The 20,736-nt window shown below is 38.7% G+C and overlaps 1 protein-coding gene across 2 annotated transcripts in view; it reads right to left on the bottom strand.

Moving 5' to 3' along the window:
* Positions 1 to 20,736, bottom strand: part of SEL1L3 (SEL1L family member 3) — a 129,574-nt gene that overhangs the window by 96,942 nt on the left and 11,896 nt on the right. For both annotated transcript variants that reach the window (XM_043971344.1, XM_043971343.1), the window contains exons 2-3: positions 16,157 to 16,724; positions 2,575 to 2,701 (exon numbers count right to left, since the gene is read on the bottom strand). In XM_043971344.1, the coding sequence (XP_043827279.1) occupies positions 2,575 to 2,701; positions 16,157 to 16,724 (695 nt within the window). The remainder of the gene's footprint in view (positions 1 to 2,574; positions 2,702 to 16,156; positions 16,725 to 20,736) is intronic.

Below are 20,736 nucleotides of genomic sequence, written 5' to 3'. Positions count from 1 at the left end.
TTGTTTTCATGTATCTCCATGCATTTCGGTTATTTAGTTTCACATTTTCAGCTTACTAACACAGAACAAATATTCTGAATGTAAGTTTTTCTAGCAGAATATGAGCTTCATGAAGGTTACTGATGGTTTGCTTTCTCTCTGTATTGCCAGAGCCTAGCAAGTATTAGGTGCTTGTTGAATTTGAGTAATTATTTTTTCTTGGACTTCAGCCATCTTAGTTGAAAAAATAATAGTTTATATTTTGTGATTAATAAAGGGAGGGAGGGAAAGGCATATAATGTACATTTAGCCAAAAAACCCTATAATACTATAAAGAGTATGCATATAACAAACACTTTTAACTTAATAATCATTAGTCCAGGTTGAAACAGGTGAGTTCTCTTCATTTATCACAATACTAATTTACAATTAGGGTTAGAGTTCAGGGAACCTCAGGTTGTTCAAGAGTATACAGGCATACCTCATTTTGTTGTGCTTTGCTTTATTACGCTTCACAGATATTGTGTTTTTTACAAATTGAAGGTTCGTGGCAACCCTGTATCAAACAAGTCTATCAGCACCATTTTTCCAATAGCATGTGCTCACATTGTGTTTCTGTGTCACATTTTGGTAATTTTCAATATATTTCAAACTTTTTCATTACTATTATATCTGTTATGGTGATCCATGATCCGTGATCTTTGATGTTACTATTGTAATTGTTTTGGGGCACCATGAATTGCCCCATATAAGATGGTGAATGTAATTGATGAATATTATATGTGTTCTGGCTGCTCCATCAACTGGTCAGCTATGTCTTTCCCTCTCCTTGGGCCTCCCTATTCCCTGAGACACAACAATATTGAAATTAGGCCAATTAATAATTCTGCACTGGCTTCTAAGCATTCAAGTGAAAGGAAGAGTCAATTGATGTAGCAAATTTCATTGTTGTCTTATTTTAAGAAATTGCCACAGCCACTCCAATCTCCAGCAACCACCACCCTGATCAGCAGCCATCAACATTGAGGCAAGACCCTCACCAACAAAAAGGTTACAACTTGATAAAGGCTCAGATGATAGCATTTTTAGCAATAAAGTATTTTTAAATTAATGTATGTACATTGTTTTTTAAGACATAATACTATCACATATTTAATAGACTACAGCATAGTATAAACATTTTTGTATGCATTGGGAAACCAAAATATTCATGTGGCACACTTTATTGTGATATTTGCTTTATTGGGTTGGTCTGGACCTGAACCCACAATATCTCCAAGGTATACCTGTACTGAAATCCTTCACAACGTCCAGGGCTTAACAGTCTGGTCTCAAAAATCAGTGGTAAGATATTCAAACAGATGGAATCACCCAGCTCCCTCCTGACCACCCAGCTGAGAAAGCTCATGAAGATAAGTTATTACAAGGAAGCTTAGCAATAACATACACTCACTAAACTGACTTAAGATCTATCTATATCCCAGCAGCATGGGAAGGATTAAATCACTTTGCTAAATCCATCCAGTCCAAGGAGGCATCCCTCAATCTAGTTGAAAGAAAATGCACGTTTTACTGAAATCAATGAAGAAAATCAAAAGTTGTCCAAGTTTCAAAGTCTGACCTAGGAAGGGCAGGGTGGAGGACAGAAAAAGTGCTGACTAGACAGCTACATCTGAAATCTTTGTGTGGCATTAGCCTCCTTGGCTTCAGGCTTGTTTTCCTATCATCTCAAATCTTGTCAGATATATAAAACCAAAGGAAAAAAAGCAATAATGTATATGAAAATAACACTAAAATAAAGTTAGACTTTGAGTAATTCTAATGGCCAGTCTTGGTCCCAGAAAACAGATCATGAAACATTTCTCTTGCCAAAAAGGTGGGGGACTACTCTGCAATGAATTGTATACACTGGTGAGCTACAATCATTATATGGGTTTTTTTTTTTTATTTAACTATTTTCTCTTTGGGAAGCTAGATGACACAGTGAATAGAGTGATGGGTCTGAAGTTGAGAAGACTCATCTTCCTGAGTTCAAATCTGGCCTCAGACACTTCCTAGCTTTGACTCCAGGCAAGTCACTTACCCCTGTTTGCCTCAGTTTTCTCATCTGTTAAATGAGATGGAGAAGGAAATGACAAATCAGTCCAGTATCTTTGTCAAGAAAACCCCAAATTGGGTCATGAAGAGTTGGACACAACTAAAAAACAACTGAACAAATTTTTCTCTGTTATAATGGAAGGTCAAATACTTGGATGGGAGTAGGGATGGAGATGGCTCCATCAGGAAATGACTGTTATGTAAAAGCAAAAGGCACCAACAAAAACAATTTAAAATAAAATAAAAGTCTTTTTTTTCCTAATTCAATTAAAACAAAGGATAGCTGAGAGTTGACAATAATTCAGGAATATTGGGTTTTCCAGGCCTTGGAGCTGATTTTAGGACTTGTAGACTTTAATTTAGGTTACACAGATATTGACCTTTTAAAGAGTATATTAAAAAATGCATGTCTTTTAAAAGCCTGCATTAGACTGAGTGTGATCCCCAGGGAGAGTCAGTGCGCACCACTGGCTTCTGGTTTATATTCTCTTTACTTACATTGGGTAATCAATATGCTGGCGTCTGGTTGCTTCAAGCTCTCTGTTCTGAAATCTCTGGAACTTTTTCACAATTCCCGTGTTTTCTCCACTGGATGCATAGGGAAAGCTGAGGATATTGACCACATCTGAAAATAACAAAACTTTTCAGTTTAATGATCATATAAAAACCCACATAACCATCAGAACCCTCTCTGGACCCATCAAACTAAATATTTAGAGGAAACATTTTTGAGGATGGTTGGGGGGGGGACCCCGAACTGTACAAAACTTGACTCATAGCATAATGAAAATCCTTGAGATTTGTACAGTTCCTTTATTCTAACTTGGAGACTCTGTGTAGATGGTTTGCTGTTCAATGCTCTTTCATGTATTTTGGCATCCTCATCCGCTAACATGCAAATCCCTTAAGCCAGGCCTATCAATACTTCGCAGAGGTGGGAGAATTTGTACTCCGCGTCTCTGGAGGGCACAGTAATGAACACAGGCAGAGCCTTCAAGGGAGATATGAGTTGACTCAGCCCCAAGCAACAGCTTGGTGTGGCCACTCACTGGACTCATTAGACATTTTCCTATGGGAAATAAGGTCACCGAACTAATTCCTAGAATCACAGGATTGTAAATCTACAGCTGGGAAATAACTTAGAGTTCATCTAATCCAACCTTCCCATCTTAAAGATGAGAAAGCTGAGGACCGAAGAGATAAAAATGACTTGGCCAAGGTTCCACAGCTAGTCAGTAGTAAGGTCAGGATTCAAACTCATATCCTCTGACTCTAAATTTTATCTTCTTTTGCTGCCTCTCATTGGTTTTTTTAAACTACTCTTTGGGCTTAGTTTGATAAACCCTACAGGGAACACAAACCGTCTCTACTAAAGTATTCAAATCATCCTATTTAGCCGGGCTCCATTTAGGAAAGTAGAAGATAGAGCCACTGTGCAATGCACCAAATGCAAATGCTGGCACTAAACAACAGAGCCTCCTGATGAGACCCAGGGCATCAGAAGTCTGGCTTATCAAAGCAGAAAATTCTCAGTTATATAAAGAAAAGAATCTCTGGTTTGTTCTAACTGGGAAGTCACCAAAGCACAGTGCAACATCATAGACAACAGTGTACATATTTAATATCATTAAATGAGCCAAATTTTTGCAATCAGCTTCTGGAAAATCCACCTGCTTTGTTAACAGGTCAACCCACTGGGGAGTAGAGGACTGTGTGATTATCAATGCCAACTGAAGACCTGCAGCCTGGCCTTTTCCATTCAAACACTGAGGTGGGAATAGACACTCTCAACCTTCCGATCTGCCTGAGGGAATTTGGCTAAAGGACTGGAAATGCCAAGAGGGATTTTTAGAGAAACTGGACCAATTTCACCCATTAGGTTCAAGTCAGTTGAACCTTAGTTTGGCATCCATGGGGTTGTGTGGTGCATAAGACAGACAGATGGCTAAATTGGACCCCTAGGAAACCTTCTGTTAGCAATAGCTGTTGAGTTATCTAGTATGCAGTAGGAACATTTATCAAATGGGAACAGGATTTTACTGCTTTCCAACCTGATTCAAGTAATACGGGCTCTACAAAGGTTTCTGAACTGAAAAAAAAAGAAAAGAAAAGAGAAAAAGGAGGTAACATAAGTGAGTGTTGGAGTGGGTCTCCAGTTCCCTGGGATTAAAAAGATAGTGACAGGGAAAGGCGATCCTGCAGTCAAAGATTATGTAGAGGGGAAAAAATTAGACCTGAGGGTCTAAACTAATTTTGAAGCACCCCGCAGACCTACTCTGTCCAACAAATTCAAATTAATGGTGATTTCCTTCTGAAATGGAAAAACCAGACCTTGTGCCTGGAGCTTCAACAACCATATAATTTGGAAATTCGGGGTTATGACAGATAATGTTATGGCTTCCCTTCTACTGTTTACTTCTAATTGGATTGAGAAGTAATCAGTCAACTTTATCATCCATGGAATTTTACCGCTGGAAGGGACTATTTAGCTGCTCTAGTCTAACATTGTTCTTTTATAGATGAGGAAACTGGGGTTCAGAATTGTTAAATGACTTCACTGAGGTTCCCTGGCTTGTAAGTAGCAGAGCCTGGATTAGAACACAGGTCACCTAGTTCCCCTTTGCGGTATTCTTCGCACCATACCATACTCTCTTCTTTCAAATTCCTCCCCCCAAATCCATTTCCTCTAGAAGAATTTTGATTTGATAGGTGCACCTGATACGAGGTAACCTGGCTATTCCAAAATGCCAACATGCAGATTTTAGCAAAATGCCAAGCTGACTATGAATCTTAAAAACCAAGCAAACAACATCATCAACGTTTTTGTGCATTTTATTCAGATAGTGCAACAATGTGGAAGGATATGTGATTTCATCAGCATGGGAATGTGGGAACCATCTAGGAAATCGTAGGGAGTTTTCTAAAACATTGAAAGATTAAGTGACTCGCCCAGGGTAACACAACAGATATTATTAGAAAGTGGCAGGGAAATCATCAGGCAAAGGCTGAATAACCAATCCGGGATGAGTCACAGAGGGGATTGTTTTTTCTGGGTATGGATGGGCTGGACAAGGTGGCCACTGAGGTCTCTTCCAACTTTGACATTCTCTGATTCTATGAATAAACTAGTACACAGCAAAATAGGATCCGAGCCACAGCACTCCTCATTCAGATCACAAATCCACTAAAAGGAACCATTAGGCACAGAGTATGCTGCTGCTCCTCAGTAAGAACAGCATTAACACAAAAGACATTCAGACTCTTCCCCATCTTATGAAAAGCCAGATTTTCATGTAACCAGCACAAAGTAGCCTTATTATTTTGTCCATATTTTAGGAGGAATACAGAGAAACCAGAAATAGTCTGGGATGGGTGGGAGGGAGGAGAACTAAAAAACCTTGGTAAATGGAACTCGTGAAGAAGAGAAAATTGATGGGATAACCAAATAATGTTCCCTAAGTGTAGCAATGAAAGCTCTTTCAAAGATGGTCAAAGGATCAAAGAATGAAAGGTCAAAGGATGTTTATTGACCCTTGTACAAGAAGATTTGAGATTCATATCCAGACAGGGAGGTAGGCTAGATATTAAAAGACTTAAACTCTTAGGTGGGATAGAGAGGGAGTGGAATATTCCCTACTAAAAATATTGAAGAATACTGTGTAACCCCAGCCTCCTCAAAGTCAGGGAAAAGGACTAGGTGACCCTCTGAAGTCTCTCCTAGCTCTGTCAATCTACACTTTATGGAATACATAGAGTCGCAGGGCTAGGAGAGACTTCAGAGCTCTTCCCTTTCCTCCGAGATGGTTGGAGTTAAGTTTGTGATTCCGGAATAAAGTGAGGCTAGAACTCTTTATAGAAGAATTAAAGCAATTGAGATTTTTTTTTAAAGTTACATAGCAAATGTTTGGGTCTTTGAAAGCCAATAATCACAAAACTGCAATAATAGTATATCGCTTACCTGTAGAAAGCCACAGCATGAACTGACATTTTTATAGGGATAGTTAAAATCCCATTACCACAAAATCTGCAGGCCCCCTAATTATTTTTACTGCAATGGAGCTTTGTTAAAAATTAATACATTCCTAGAAATCACATTCTACATCTATAGCTGAAACAGAGCAGATACCTTGGAGCTCTGGACTGAATTAGCCCATGAAAAGAAAATGACTGGCTGAAACTCAATATGGGATGGAAGGAACTCAAATTTGAAAATGACACAATGCTGGGAAGCCTGGTTAATATGCTGGATTACAGAATTGAGATCCAAAAAAACTGACTTGAAATGCCAGAACAATGGGTTTGGATTGAATTTAATGCAGATTAAATATAAAGATCTCACTATAAGTTTAAAAAATCAACTTCCCAAGTATGACCAGAGAGTCATGGCTAAACAGTAATTCATCTGAAAAAGATCTGGGTTTTTTAATTAACTAGAAGCTCAAAATAAGTCAAAACATGTAAGAAAGCCAATGTGGCCCTTGGCTTTGTTAACAGTAACCAGAAAGAGAAAGGCGATAATCTCTCTGTACTAGTCTATCTTAGTCAAATGTCATATGGAGTATTGGCGGCTAGGTGGCGCCATAGTTAATAGAGCACCAGATGGGGAGTCAAAACGACCTCAGTTCAAATTTTGCCTCGGATACTTACTGGGTATGTGACCCTAGGCACGTCATTTAACTTCTGTTTGTCTCAGTTTCCTCATTTGTAAAATGAGGGTAATAAAAACAGCTACCTCAGGGTAGTTGTGAGGATTAAATGAGATGATAATTATAAAGTGTTTAGCATAGTGCCTGACACAGTGTTACACAAATGTTGTTATTTTCAGTTCTGGGAACTACATTTTAAACAAGACATTGATAACTCTGAAGTTGTCCAAAGAAAGGAAACTAAAATGGTGAAAAGACTTTGGTCACACCACGTGAGAACTGGCTGAAGAAATTGGGGATGGTTAGCTTGGAAAAGAGACAAATTAGGGAGGGGACATGATAGCTAACTATAAGTTGTCTGTTACATGAAAAAAAGAATGGAGCTGTCCTGCTGGCCCTCAGAGCATAGGACCAGGGACACCAGTAGAAGTTGGGGAAAAGCTGATGTAGGCTTGATATAAAGAGAAAACTGTTGACAATTAGTTACCCAGAAATAAAATCAATTATCTTTTGTTTTTGTTTTTTTGTGAGGCAATTGGGGTGAAGTGACTTGCCCAGGGTCACACAGCAAGTAAGAGTCAAGTATCTGAGGCCGGATTTGAACTCAGGTCCTCCTGACTGCAGGGCTGGTGCTCTATCCACTGTGTCACCTAGCTGCCCCTATAAAATCAGTTATCTTTTGAGAGGCAGTAAGTTCCAACACACTTAGAGGTTTCCCAGCAAAAATTAGATGACCATTTTCTAGTTGGTATTGTATTTGGGCATAGGTTGGACCAGATGGATTCTGTGCTTTTGTCCAAATACCATATGCACCACAAAGTCATCTCTTCCATTGTGAGTTTCTGGGCTTTTTTGTATGTTGTTGAATATTTTGAGAGTTTCTGTAGGTTTTTCTGTTGGAAATGTTATATGGGAGGTAGAATAAAAAAAAGGGGGGGGATGATCAGTAATTGCCACTTGACAGGTCAGAAGAACTAAAGAGTTCAACTACAGTTTAGCTTTCATATCCCTACTTACACTGAACAAATACTTTCCTTTAGAAAAGATAGAAATCAGATAAAATACTATATCATTATGGAGTATTTCTCTGAACCAAATTATCAGAGAATTATTTCTATGGTCCATCTGATGGAAGATGGAAGAAACAGCTTAATGCAGAATTGTATCAAATTCTTCCCATTGGCCTTGAAACCTAAGAGCACTCCAGAAGAGACCTCCGAAATCTTCTAGTCTAATCCTTACCTGAAATGTGAAACCACTCTATAAAATCCTTCACAAATGGTCATTCCACTTCTGCTCAAATACGTCTAGCAAAGGAGTGCTCACTACTTCAAAATCAGCCCATTCTATAATTAGACAGTTTTAATTGTTAGCAAATTATTCCTTAACCTGAAATGAAATCTGCATATCTTTCTTCCATACGACAGCCTTTAAATATTTGAAAGAAATCCTCCAAGTCTTCTCATTGACAAGATCAACATTCCTAAAATTCCTTTAGCTCTTCTCACATGACACAATTTTAAGTCCTTATGGGACACTGACAGCAAGAATTATGCCTGCTATGTGTATAGTCCATATAAAAAGCACTTAATATACATGATCTCATTTGAGCCTTAGTTTGAAGCCAGTGCTAGAGATACCGTCATCCCGTGTTACAGAAGAAGAAACACCTTCAGAGTTTAAGTAGCTTGCCCAAGGTCACACAGTTAATAGCATCGGATTCAGAACCTGAGCTCAGGTTTCTCCAGACTCCCGTGTCCAGCACATTTTCCTGTGTGGTGTTCTGCCTCCCTCACTCACAATGTCCTCCTCTGGGACAGACTCCAGCTTATCACCCCTTTCTCCTAGAGGTTCGGCTTTTCTGACACTTTTTCCCATTATTTCTCTTCCTATCTGACTGGTCCCTTCTAGGTCTCCTTTGCAAGATCGTTGTACACTCAGCCCTCGGATCTTAACTCTATAAGTTCTATCTGATTATGTCACTTCTCTGTTCAAAGAGGCTTCATTGGCTCTCCACTGCCTCTAGGATAAATACATGCTCTTCTGTTTGGGATTTAAAGCCTCAGCCTTTCTTCCTAGCCTGATTATACTCCTGAAAAATGGGGTTTATTTGTTGCTCCCCACACACAGCCTTCCATTTCCTGACTCTTGAATCAGGTGAATCCCTCACCTTTGCCTCTTGAAATTTCTACCTCACCTTAGAGGCTCAGCTCCAGATCCACCTTCTTTAGTAAGTCTTTCCCCATTCCCTGCTCTGAATCACTTTGGATTTATTTTTAACGTATCCCATATTTACTTGTCTGTGAACATCTTGAACCATCACAGTGTAATTGGAGTCTCTTGAAGGAAGGGACTGTCTCTTCCTTATTGCCAGCACCCAGAATACTGTTGACCACAGAGTAGGCAATGCTTATGGATTGACTGAATACTCCTTCTAAAGTGTCCTGCCCAGATCTGATTGCCAAGTTCATCTGAATAGAATACAATGAATACTCCCTGATCCTGCACACCACTCATCTGTTAATACGGCCTAAGATGACATTCAATTTTGGAGCAGCCACATCACATGGTTGGTTCCCAGCAAGCTCACTGAGACTTCTAATTCTCCTCTCATGAGCTGTCTAGACACATCTCTCTATCCTATACTTGTGCAGCTAATTTTTAGACTTAAAAGTGTGACACTTTTCACATATCTCTCTTACTGGAGTGTTCAGTGCTCTAGCCCCCTTTTTTTTTTTTGGTGAGGCTATTGGGGTTAAGTGACTTGCCCAGGGTCACACAGCTAGTAAGTGTTAAGTGTCTGAGGCTGGATTTGAACTCAGGTCCTCCTGAATCCAGGGCTGGTGCTTTGTCCACTGCACCACCTAGCTGCCCCTCATTGAGATTTAAAAAAAATCTTATACTATCTTCTAACCCATTAGCTATCTTGCTCAGCTTTGAGCCATCTGGAAATTTGATAAGCATTCATATAAGTCACTGATAAATGACTTCTAATGATATTGGTTATAATGGAGTTTTATCAGTATTTATGTTCTGTTGGGCATTAGTGGCAGACAAGGAAAAGCAGGCCTTCATAAGGTAATCCTTTAATACTGCAAAAATTATTCAGGGCAAAGCTCTACCCCAGAAAGCGCTACACTATACAATAATAAGTCAAATGTAGCAAAAGCATTAGTATGAACAAGTAGGGAATAAAGATGATAAACTTTGAACCATTAGCACCTCCTTATCCCCCAAGGTATAAATAACATCTCTCCCTCATTTAATTAACAATGATTTAATGAGCAAGGGGCAGATACCTTTTTGCTAGACTATTTCTGTATTATACTAGTAGATAAAGAAATAACAAGGTATTCAGTCTACTTCAAGAGTTGTAGAGGTTGGAAAAGAATAATTACTTATTTCATTTTGTGGTTCTTGGGAGTTTGGCTTAAAAGTCAAGGCCAGATGGCTCTGGAGGATTTGCTATTAATGGTTCTGCTATTTTCAAGTCACCTTGGGAAGTACACTTATACAAGTGATCAACACAGTGATGTCACACCAGCCTGTTGGCTTTGTTATACAGGTCCAGGGACCTTAATTATAATGGCAAAAAGACATCTCATTCAGCTACACATTTCCTAGAAAAAATTAGCTCCTGTGATAAAAATGAATGAGGAGTATGTGCTGACATAGTCGCATCAAGCATGTGTTTTTGTCTTATAAATCTTCATTTAAGTCTGGATGGAGACAATAAAGGCAATCTTGACACATCACCTCATAAGGAACTTAACAGTACTGGTTCCTGCTATTAAACACAGAATGCTATGTTAAGCAATTAGAAATGTGACAAGACTTATTGCCCAATCTCCAAAAAATTGGCTCAGGGGATCTTTAATAGTTCCTGCTACTCCTTAAGGTTTACCATTTTCCCAAGGGTGATAAAACACATTGGTGAAAGCATAGATGTGCAATTCAAATTAATCATTTTAAGCACCTACTATGTTTAAGTCACCATCCAGTATCTGGCAATCTGCAATACAAGTAATCGATGCAGAGTTCTGAGGACTACAAAAGAGGTTTATGATAGAAATGGGGAGCTTTGAATGCAGTACCATGCTGTTGTGTGGACCCTTCAGTCAGAAGACCCAAGTTTAATTTTTAATTCTGCAATGTACCGGTTCTGTGACCTGGGGGAAGTCACTTCACTTGTCTGGTTCTCATTTTCCTCAGCTGCAAAATGAGAAATGTGGATCTTATGCCACATGCCAGAAAAAAAGCTTAAAGTAAATACGTAACTTTAAAATAAAAGGTCACACCACAAAAAACTTGGAAGAGAACAAGATCAGGTACTTTTTAGAGATATGTGTGTGTGTGGTGGGGTGCTTAACCAAATAAGGGGCAGGGGACCATTTGTGAGGGATTTTGTAGAATGGTTTCACATTTCTGGTAAGGATTAGACTAGAAGATTTCCGAGGTCTCTTCTGGAGTGCTCTTAGGTGCCATGGCCAATGGGAAGAATTTGATACACTTCTGTATTAAGCTATTTCTTCCATCTTCCATCAGATGGACCATAGAATAGTTGTGATTACATTGAATTGAAAATTTTTTATACAAGCAAAATGAATGCAACTAGGATAAGATGGAAAATCACTGAATGGGCAAAACTGTTTGCATTAAATATTTCTGAAATGGTCTACTATCCAAGACATATAGGGAACTTAGTCAAATATATGACCAACAGATAAGTAGTCAAAAGATATTAACAAAGAGTTCTCAAAAGAATGGAAAACTATTATGTTACTATATTATTATAAACCATATGAAAGATTTTTCCAAATCATTAATGATAATAGAAATGTGAATCCAAACAACTCTAAGGTATTACTTGTTACCCAGCAAATTGACAAAGGTGACAAAAATGGAAATAGCTAGTATGGAGGGGCTGTAGAAAGAGAGAAACACTAACATACAGTTAATGGAGTTATGAATTGGTCTGCCCACTCTGGAAAAGAATGTGAAATATGCTTTTTAAAAGATACTAAAAAGGTCAATCTTTTGATCAAGAGATCTCACCACCAGGCATTCACCCCAAGGAGGTAAAAGATAGAAAGATAGGCCCCAAAAAATTCATAGCAGGACTTTTTGTGGTAGCAAAGAATTTGAAGCAAAGTAGATGAAAATTGATTAGAAATTAGCTAAAGAAATTGTGGTACATGAGTGTTATGGAATATTACTGTCCTTTAAAAAACAAAGAATTTGCAAAGTATAGGAAACCTCATATGAACAAATGCAGACTGAAGTAAGCAGACTTATAAAAATAAGGTACACAATGATTATAACAACATAAATTGAAAAAAATTAAAAAGTCAGTGATTTCTATGTAATTCTAATGACCAAGCTTGACCCAGGAGAAAGAGATGAGAATTTGCTTCTCGTTCCCTTCTTTGACGTGGTTGGGAACTATGGGTGTAGAATATCACATATACTATCAGACATGGTTGACGTGTTGTTTAGTTTTACTCACATTCTTTTATTTCCTCTTTATCTATTGCTATTTGTTATAAGGGATGAGTTGATGGGGAGAGGAGAGGGAGGGATATATTTGAAAATGAAGGTGAGGTTAAACCAAGGGATGTCAATAAAACGAAGATAAATAATGTTTGGCTTGCATGAGATGATTTAGATGGTCCCTTCTGAGTCTATGAACATATGAGTCACTAGAAAATGTCTAACACAAATGAGGAGTTCTTCCCCTTTAGTGATTCTGAAAAATCAATATGGAGTCATGACCAAGGCTTCTTACTCATATCTCATGGAAAAATAGGTGCCTTTGGTGGGTTATATCAAATAGCTTAGCATGTGCTTCTTGGATTTTCAATACTTGAATCAATTCCAGGCCACTAGGCATAGCTCAAGCTAATTCACCCTGACTACTTCTGATTGTACTAAGAATAGTGAATTCAAGCTAACATGGTGAGTACCTTCTGAAATAGCAATGGGATTTACTTCTAAAAGTCAACCTTTTGGGGCTCCTTTTGGTAGATCACATTAATTGACCAACTCATATTGATAGATTATGATTCAGATCTAGAGATGAAAGGGACTTCAGAGGTCAAGCTAGTTGACCCTTTCATTTTAAAAATGATGTTGAGGCTCAGATAGGTTCAGTGCCTTGTCCAAGGTCATACAGGTAGTAGTAAGTGGCAGAGCTGGGATTTCAGCTCAGGTTCTAGGCCTCCCAAGTTCAATGCTCCATGCTCAGCCCTCTCCCACTGCGCCAAAGTACTTGGGAATGATTTCAGTTACTCAAGCATTTTTTTTTTTTGGTTAGACACAGCCCTCCATGGAAAGAAAGACAAGGGTGAATTTGGGTATTTTGTGCAACTAATTGTATGATTCGATCAGCCTAGAGAGATGAGTCAGGGCCAACTTCTAACATCAATGCTTCCAGCAGAGTGGTACGACATAACTGGGGATTTGTTATGAGAGCTGGCTTGGAGTTTCCGCATTTGAAATTATTCTTCCAGGCTTACAGATAAGCATGGAGTCAAGGGTTGAACAAGATCTCCAGTGCTGCATCTATGGGGATACAATTATAAGGGGGTAGGCTTTTCCTTAGAGAAGATGTAGAGAAAAAAAGCACACAGTACTTGCAACATGTCTGTCTTCTAAATTAACATAAGAAACCTGCTTGTATTTGGGTAGAAGAACTCTCTAATAACACTAATCTGTGGCAGGTGCAAAGAGACTTTGACTCGCCCTGAATATTTCTATAGAGCAATAGGAAAGTAAAATAAATATGTGTGTACAGTAGCCCACAGGCAGAGCCATCACAATACATCAGACACTTGACAAAGTATGTATCTCAGGAAAGCCATGTTGCTGCTGGAATCAGATGGTGAAAGGGACTGAGCCTGAAAGAAGTCCCACTGACTGAGAACAATTTATCAATCCTCTACCTTCTTTATCCCATCTTATTGTTTAGAGCTGACTCCTGTTCACTTACCAGCCAAACAAGGCCGTCCTGCTGTGAACAACATTAGGGCTGGACCTCATCCATTCCCCAGCCATAATGGAGAACAAAAGTCTTCATGTGTTCCTTTTGAAAACTATTTTATCTTCTCTTTTGATTTTTCTTTTTAGGAAGAGTATTAGGGACATGTTTCTTTCTGGAAGGGGGAGCACATTATAGTGCTGTTAATGGTGCAGGTTAAGAAGTCCCCTATTTTGGTCTGCTTTAAACACTTATAAAGGTTTTCCTCTGAGTTAAGGTAGGTTAGATTGGCTTGCATCCCAAAGGTAATATGCCAAAGAAAAGCTGGAGAAAAAAAAATCCCACTGAGCTATTTCTGAGCATTGTGAATATGGAATAAAGAAAAAGAATTTCACATTTTAAGGTTATGTTCAGAAGCTCTGGGAACTCAGTAAGCTCATAAATGACTTCATTTTTAAACTTCCAGCTCTCGATTCATTCATTCTTCAATGAGAAATATATGATTTGCCAAACATGAAATGGAATCATTAAGCCATAACAAAGTAGGAAGCAACTGAAAGCTGTGTACTGCATATGCCCAGTGCTTCATTCCCCTTAACAAATTAGGTACCCACTGTGTATGGCATTCCAGACAGATGCAAGTATGAGGTTCTGATGGTATGAAATATACATATTGATCATCGAAATAAATGTGACCCTATTTATTCCAGACATTTAATTACATGCCCAGCAAGGGAATTAGATTTCCTCTCATTGGTATCAATAGGTTTGCAGCCCAGTAAAAGTATAAAGTCCTGGCTAGCTATTAAAGAACAAGTGAGGACTTCTCACTCACATAGAGATGCAATTAAAACAAAATATAAATATTGCCAATGTACTATTTCACTAGGACAATTTTATTCTAACCAGCTATTTAATAAGATCACATGGACTGGACTGATTCCTTTTTCATGATGTAAATAGCCATATTTTGGTGGTGCCAATAAAGTACTACAGCTTCCTTCTCCATCCACCCCTCAACTTTTCCGCATGGGACCTTTGGCAGGAATTCTTTTACAACAAGTGACAAAGGTATAGGTAACAAGAGGAAGGAGACAATGGTCCAGGTCTCTAAATTCATGAAGCACTTGTGGGAATCCCCAAAGTTTGAAAGATGACAGGATCATTGAATTTAGAGCTAGGTCAGACAATAGACATCTCATAATTCAACTCCCTCATTTTACAGATGAGCGAACTGAGGCTCAAGGAGACCGTGATTTGTCCAGGGTCACATCAGCAGTTAATAACAGGACTGGAATTTAAGCCTAGATTTTCTGATTCCACCTATGTGTCATAAGAGAAGGGTAGGATTTTGATGAACCTTGATACCTTTCTAATCTCACTGGAGTAAGCAATCAACAAACATTTATGAAACATTTACTATGTTTCAAGCACTGTCTGAGGCTCTGGTGATGCTAAGACAAATGTGAAACAGTCCTTGTCCTCAAGGAGCCTAACTCCTATCAAAGGGCATCATAGCTTTTATCCTTGAACCACAAGGTCTTGACGGGCTTCTCAGGGTTAGGATATAGATTGAGTCCATATTGCCAAAGGGTTAGGTAAGAAAGCTAGGAAACCATTCAAGTTGTTTTGTATCAAGGTATTTCTGTTTGATCTCAGTGCCAGTGTGTAGACAATCAAGGTAAAGACCATCCGCCGTCTGAGGATAGAGTTCTCCAACTCTCTGACTTAGCTTTCCACCACCATCTCTCTCTCACACACACAGCATGTATACCGAATCATGATGAGGTCAGCCAGGGCTATGCTGGAGCTAGCTTGAGCCAGCTTTTGAGTTGATCATTACATTTTTAGTGTGTGTTTAACACCTCGGAAATTGGCAAACTATAAATCAGGGCTTGATTTATTGTTTTGTTGATTTCTAGGCTTAAGAAAATGATGGAGAAAATGTTAATAATGCATATTAAACTTAAAAGTGCATCTTATGTACATTTTTGGGGGGAAAGAGCTGATGGTTGAATGTTTGCCACCAAACCATCGCATATATCCATGGCCATACAGAATGTTCTTCCCTTTTACTAGCGCTTGAGGTAGATAGAAACAATGGTCTAATTCTTTTGTGTTCATGTGTGGTGGTTCTATTCTGCTCCTGCATTTCTGTGCAGGAGCACAGAAACTAGAATATCTCTCTTATTGTCACTTTCCTTAATTTTTGTTTCTTATTTTCTCCTTTTCCATGCTTCCTTCCAGCCTCACTTCCCAACAAAGTGTGAAGTAGCCCACAGATGACAGAAACTGAGAGTTTGGATTGAGGAATGGTCAGGGAAAGGACTTTATCTTTTATAAAATAAATCTCCTCTCTTCAAATTCTACTAAAATCATAAAATGCTCTCCTGTCCTGATACTGGTCATCTGAAGAAAAAAATGGTATTCCAGCAAGGAATAAGGCCACCATACCTACCATTTTCAAGAGGGCATTGGGGAATCTTGTTTGCCTGTAGGTTCCATATGTAGTCCATGTTCCACTCAAGACATACTTGATGATCTTTGAAAGGACGTTCAAAAGGTGGGACTGATTTCAACAAAGTGAAGTTCTTTGTTATAGCATGTAAGAAATTTTCTTCCCATCTTGCACTCAGATCTCCACTGTGCTTGTGAGTGATCCAGGCATGGAGTATCACAGCAGAGACTGCAATGGAGTGTCTGATGAAATAATCATCTCGATAAACCATGATGCTAGGGAATTTCACATGCACCATTTTAATTCTCCTAGTATGAAGATGTTTCTCATTCATCCATCTCTTCTTATACACAGGAATGCTGCTTCTGAATTCAGATGAAACAATGGCTTCAAAATTGACCACGCAAGGCTGAGAACATAAATACTGAACTGAAACTTCAGAAACATTGCGAACGTTTCCTTCGATAACAATGACATGAATGAAATCTTTGTAAGTCACACTTGGCTTGGCTTCTGGGATTAGTGATGTAGTCAGGAGTGTTTGTCTACCCAAAGATGGCACAAAGTTCTGAAAGAAAAAAAAATATCAAATCTTTCAAGGTCAGATCCCATGACATACCACTTATAGTTTATCATCTATTTTGCAAATTCAGGTACAGTGCCTGATACATAGTAGGTACTTAATAAATGCTTGTCCATTGATTTGCTCTATAAGGGCTTGTGAATTTCATAGGGGAAAGTGTCACTGGAGAAAAAAATCATACAAACTAAGAATTGGCTACATTAAAGTCTTTGTGGGTCCACTCCCTGGCACAGGAGCAGCTGCTAATCAAAATGCTACTCTCTGAACAATGTGGCAACAGTCCATGGAGCTGCTTTCCAAAAAGAGAGCTATGACATAACAAGGCTAGCAGCAATTGAAGTGACTGCTACAGTTTAAAAAGAGACACCCCAGCTTCAGATGCTGTAAAAACCATTGTCAAGAAAGACTTCAAAGAGTAGTGGTCAGAACCTGTCAGGATTCATCAGGGAGAAGGGATCAAAGTGCACCCCAAGGGTAAAGTCAACAAGAATGCAAAAAAAAAAGGCCCTACCTTCTCCCTATAATTGCAAAGTTGTAGACCAGCAGACTTGTATTGTTCTAAAAAATCAAACAAAGGCAAGTTCAGACCAAGAATGGGCCTGCTCAGCACCAGAAATATTAAGAAATATTTTAGCTGCCTATTTGTTGAAGGAAGAGAAACTAGCTATTATCCTAGAGTCCCTTTGACCAAAATTTGCTATGGCTCCAGGTCTGACCATTTCTTCCAAGAAGAAATAGATGTTGTCTTGTCAGCAGACCAAGAAACTAAATACACACCTAAATTCAAGTTGGCCACCCAAGAATCATGACATGTAAAATTTGAAAACCACTTTGTATATTGCCCAGTTGACTCTGGATAAGGAGGAACAAAATCTGATTCACTTGCTTCACCATCAGATACAATTGTCACAACATGGCCAACGGGTGGAAAGGAAACTAAAGGAAACCAAAATAGCCACTTTCTTTTCTTTTCTTTTTGCTAAGTCATGGGAAATGGGTGGGAGGGTTTATGGGTATATAGATTCTGAGACCCTCAGGGAAAAAAAGGAAGTTGGTATGCCCCCTAATTTTCACTCCTACAGTGAAATGATTAAGTTACAATTTCACATATATGTCTAAATTATAGGTTTATAGCAGATATAAAATGATCTCATAATTAGTAAGTAGTGAGCTTTAAAGAAAGTTTGTTTCAGTCCTGATTTATAAATCTGGGATTGAATGCTATTCTCTAGGGAATGGTAATAAAACCAGCAATGGTAGCAATAACAGCAAATTCAACTGATGCGTTGACTCATTTTTCAAGATGTACAATGATGTCCTTAAAATGAGGACCAAACTATTCGGATTGACTATACAGCAGACCCAAAGCAATGGAGGATCAATGATGTTGAAAACAGGTTTAGACATAACCTGATTTGTAACTCATTTTTTTTTTACATAGGCAAGATATCACCAAATGCTGCCTCCAAAAATACTAGTCAATGAGCTTGCTCTAGGACATGCAAATAGTATGTAAAATAGTATGTTTTGCATCCCATTTCAGAAGAATAACTTTAAACCTCCTCTTCATTCTTTTAAAAAACTGTCTTACTCTTCCATGCACCATCCTACAGCATCATCAAATATTTCTCTTATCCGTCAGCACTTGGCATTGAACAAGACAGCATAGCAAAATCTCAATTAACCAAAATGTTGAAAGAAACATTGTTCTGATTTGCAAGTAATTTCAGTCAAATAGGAAACCTTTTTGTTGTTTCAACTTGTTATTGCTGAAAATCTCTCTAAAATGTACCAGTCTGTTTTTCTGGTTTGTAAGTTTGTTGACATATTTGGAACTTTCATTGATGATGACCTCAGAGTATCTGTTTGGGTAGCTGGGGGGGGGGGTCATCATTGTGGACAGCCATGATCCCTGTTCAGCCCCATAGACATAAGTAGCGATAATATTAAAGATTAGACTGAACTTGTACTGATCCCAGGATGGAGCCTAGAAGTTGTTTACTTAAGAAATCCCTGGTGTGAGTTTCTTTTCTTTAAATTTGCTACTTTTGAAAGTTGAATGTACAAAAATAGGTCTAGTTAGTTTAGAGTTCTGATTATTTTGGTACTGGTGATTCAAGATTGTTCAGTATTTAGATCTTTAAAGAATACTGAGAAAACAGTATTCTAAGATACTAAGCTATTACAATCTAGAAGAAATGAGATGAATAATCTTTAAGTATATGCTCATATATATGAATACATTTGTTTACATATATAAAAGAATATCTTAGTAGTTGGGGGGGCGGGAGTTTTATTTATAAAGGTATTTGATCAGGAGAATTCTCCACTCTCCAACAGGTAAATTTGCTAACCACATCTCTCCTCTACAGAGTATGGCTATGAAAACTATTCCTTGGAGGACAAAGACAAACTCCTGGTTTTCTGTGATTGGACCTGAGTGGGATACCTTCATTGACTTGGAATCTGGTAAGGAGCAACTGTTAACAGAGGCACCTTTTCTCTCTGCACTCATCAATAAAAGTGAGCCAACAAACCTACTCAGTTCCTCTTTCTATTGCCTTTTTCTTTTGTACCTTTTTTTTCTTCTGGAAAGCATATGGGGTTAGGGGCAAAAAAGGAGGGGAGTCCTCCAATTTTCTCCCCGCCCCCCCCAGCAGGAAATGATGAATTGTTGAAGAAGCACAAGGTAAGTTACATGAGCTTATTCAAATGACCTAAGAGAAGAGTTCCTGATACTCAGGTACTTTTTTGTTGTTGTTGTTTTGTTTTTGTTTTGTTTTTTGTTTTGGTGAGGCAATTGGGGTTAAGTGACTTGCCCAGGGTCACACAGCCAGCAAGTGTTAAGTGTCTGAGGTAGGATCTGAACTCAGGTCCTCCTGACTCCAGGGCTGGTGCTCTATCCACTGCTCCACCTAGCTGCCCCTGATACTCAGGTTCTTGACCTTTCTGAGCAGATGTTAGAGATGTTCTGGTAGAACTTTCCATGTCAAGAGATGTCAGCTGCCAATGGCAATCATAGAATTCCTGCAGATACACATGGAAGAAACAAATACACTATACTTGTCCCACTCAGCCCAAAATTCATGGGCAAGATTTTTGATCTACAACATCCTTTGAGGAGTAGGTGAGATTCTGATTCCCTATGTAGCATATCTCATAACCTAGCCTTCTAGCCAGAAAAGGGAGATTTCTTGAGCAGTTCCAGCTTTTGGGTTGCCACACAAAGAACCCCAATTTTGAAAGTTCCTGAGAAATAAAAGAATCACCCATGTGGCTCCTGCAGTTAAAGAAGCAATGAGAAAATTTGAAACCATGATGGGGGAAGGAGAGAAGATCAGAGTATACCCTCCTATTGCAGCGACTTATTCATATAATGTAGGTCTGATTGGAAGTGGGGTTGCCTGTCCAGCAGCCCCAAAATATGTTTGCTTTCTAGAGGTAGTGCAAACCACAGGAGGAATTATTAGTTTCAGAAGGACTATGTCACTGGTGGGAGAGCTAGAAATTTGTCAAAATGTAAGAATATTACCCTGCTGGCAGTCTCAAGTTCAGTTCTTTCTGAGAGGAACTACTGTGAGAGGTTTCTGTGTTTTCTGTATTTAGATATGGGCTCCTATGGGTGATCTGAGTGCTTGTTTATTTTCTGTATCTGGGGGCTCCTGTTAGTCTTTTGTTTGCCCTGCATTTTCTGTGGGGGTGAGGTAAAGGAGTTCCTTTACTGGATACGTATATATGCATTACTTTCAGTTGTTGTTCAGCAAAAAGGGAGCATATTATATGTATATATACATATATATACATACATACATACATGTATACACACACATAAATATATACCTATTTGTAGAACTCGAGACATGAACATATTTGGAAATTTCCCAGAGCAAAACTGAATCAGGACATAATCCACCAAAAGACAAAATTATCCTATTTGGGTTAACCATTGAAATTTGGACCTTGTCTATGTGAGCTCAGAGCCTAGGAAACCCTGGGC

Source organism: Dromiciops gliroides, chromosome 6 (genome assembly GCF_019393635.1).
Source record: "Dromiciops gliroides isolate mDroGli1 chromosome 6, mDroGli1.pri, whole genome shotgun sequence".
NCBI lineage: Eukaryota > Metazoa > Chordata > Mammalia > Microbiotheria > Microbiotheriidae > Dromiciops > Dromiciops gliroides.
Note: the sequence above shows the minus strand (reverse complement) of the source record. Positions and strands in the feature narration are given on the sequence as shown.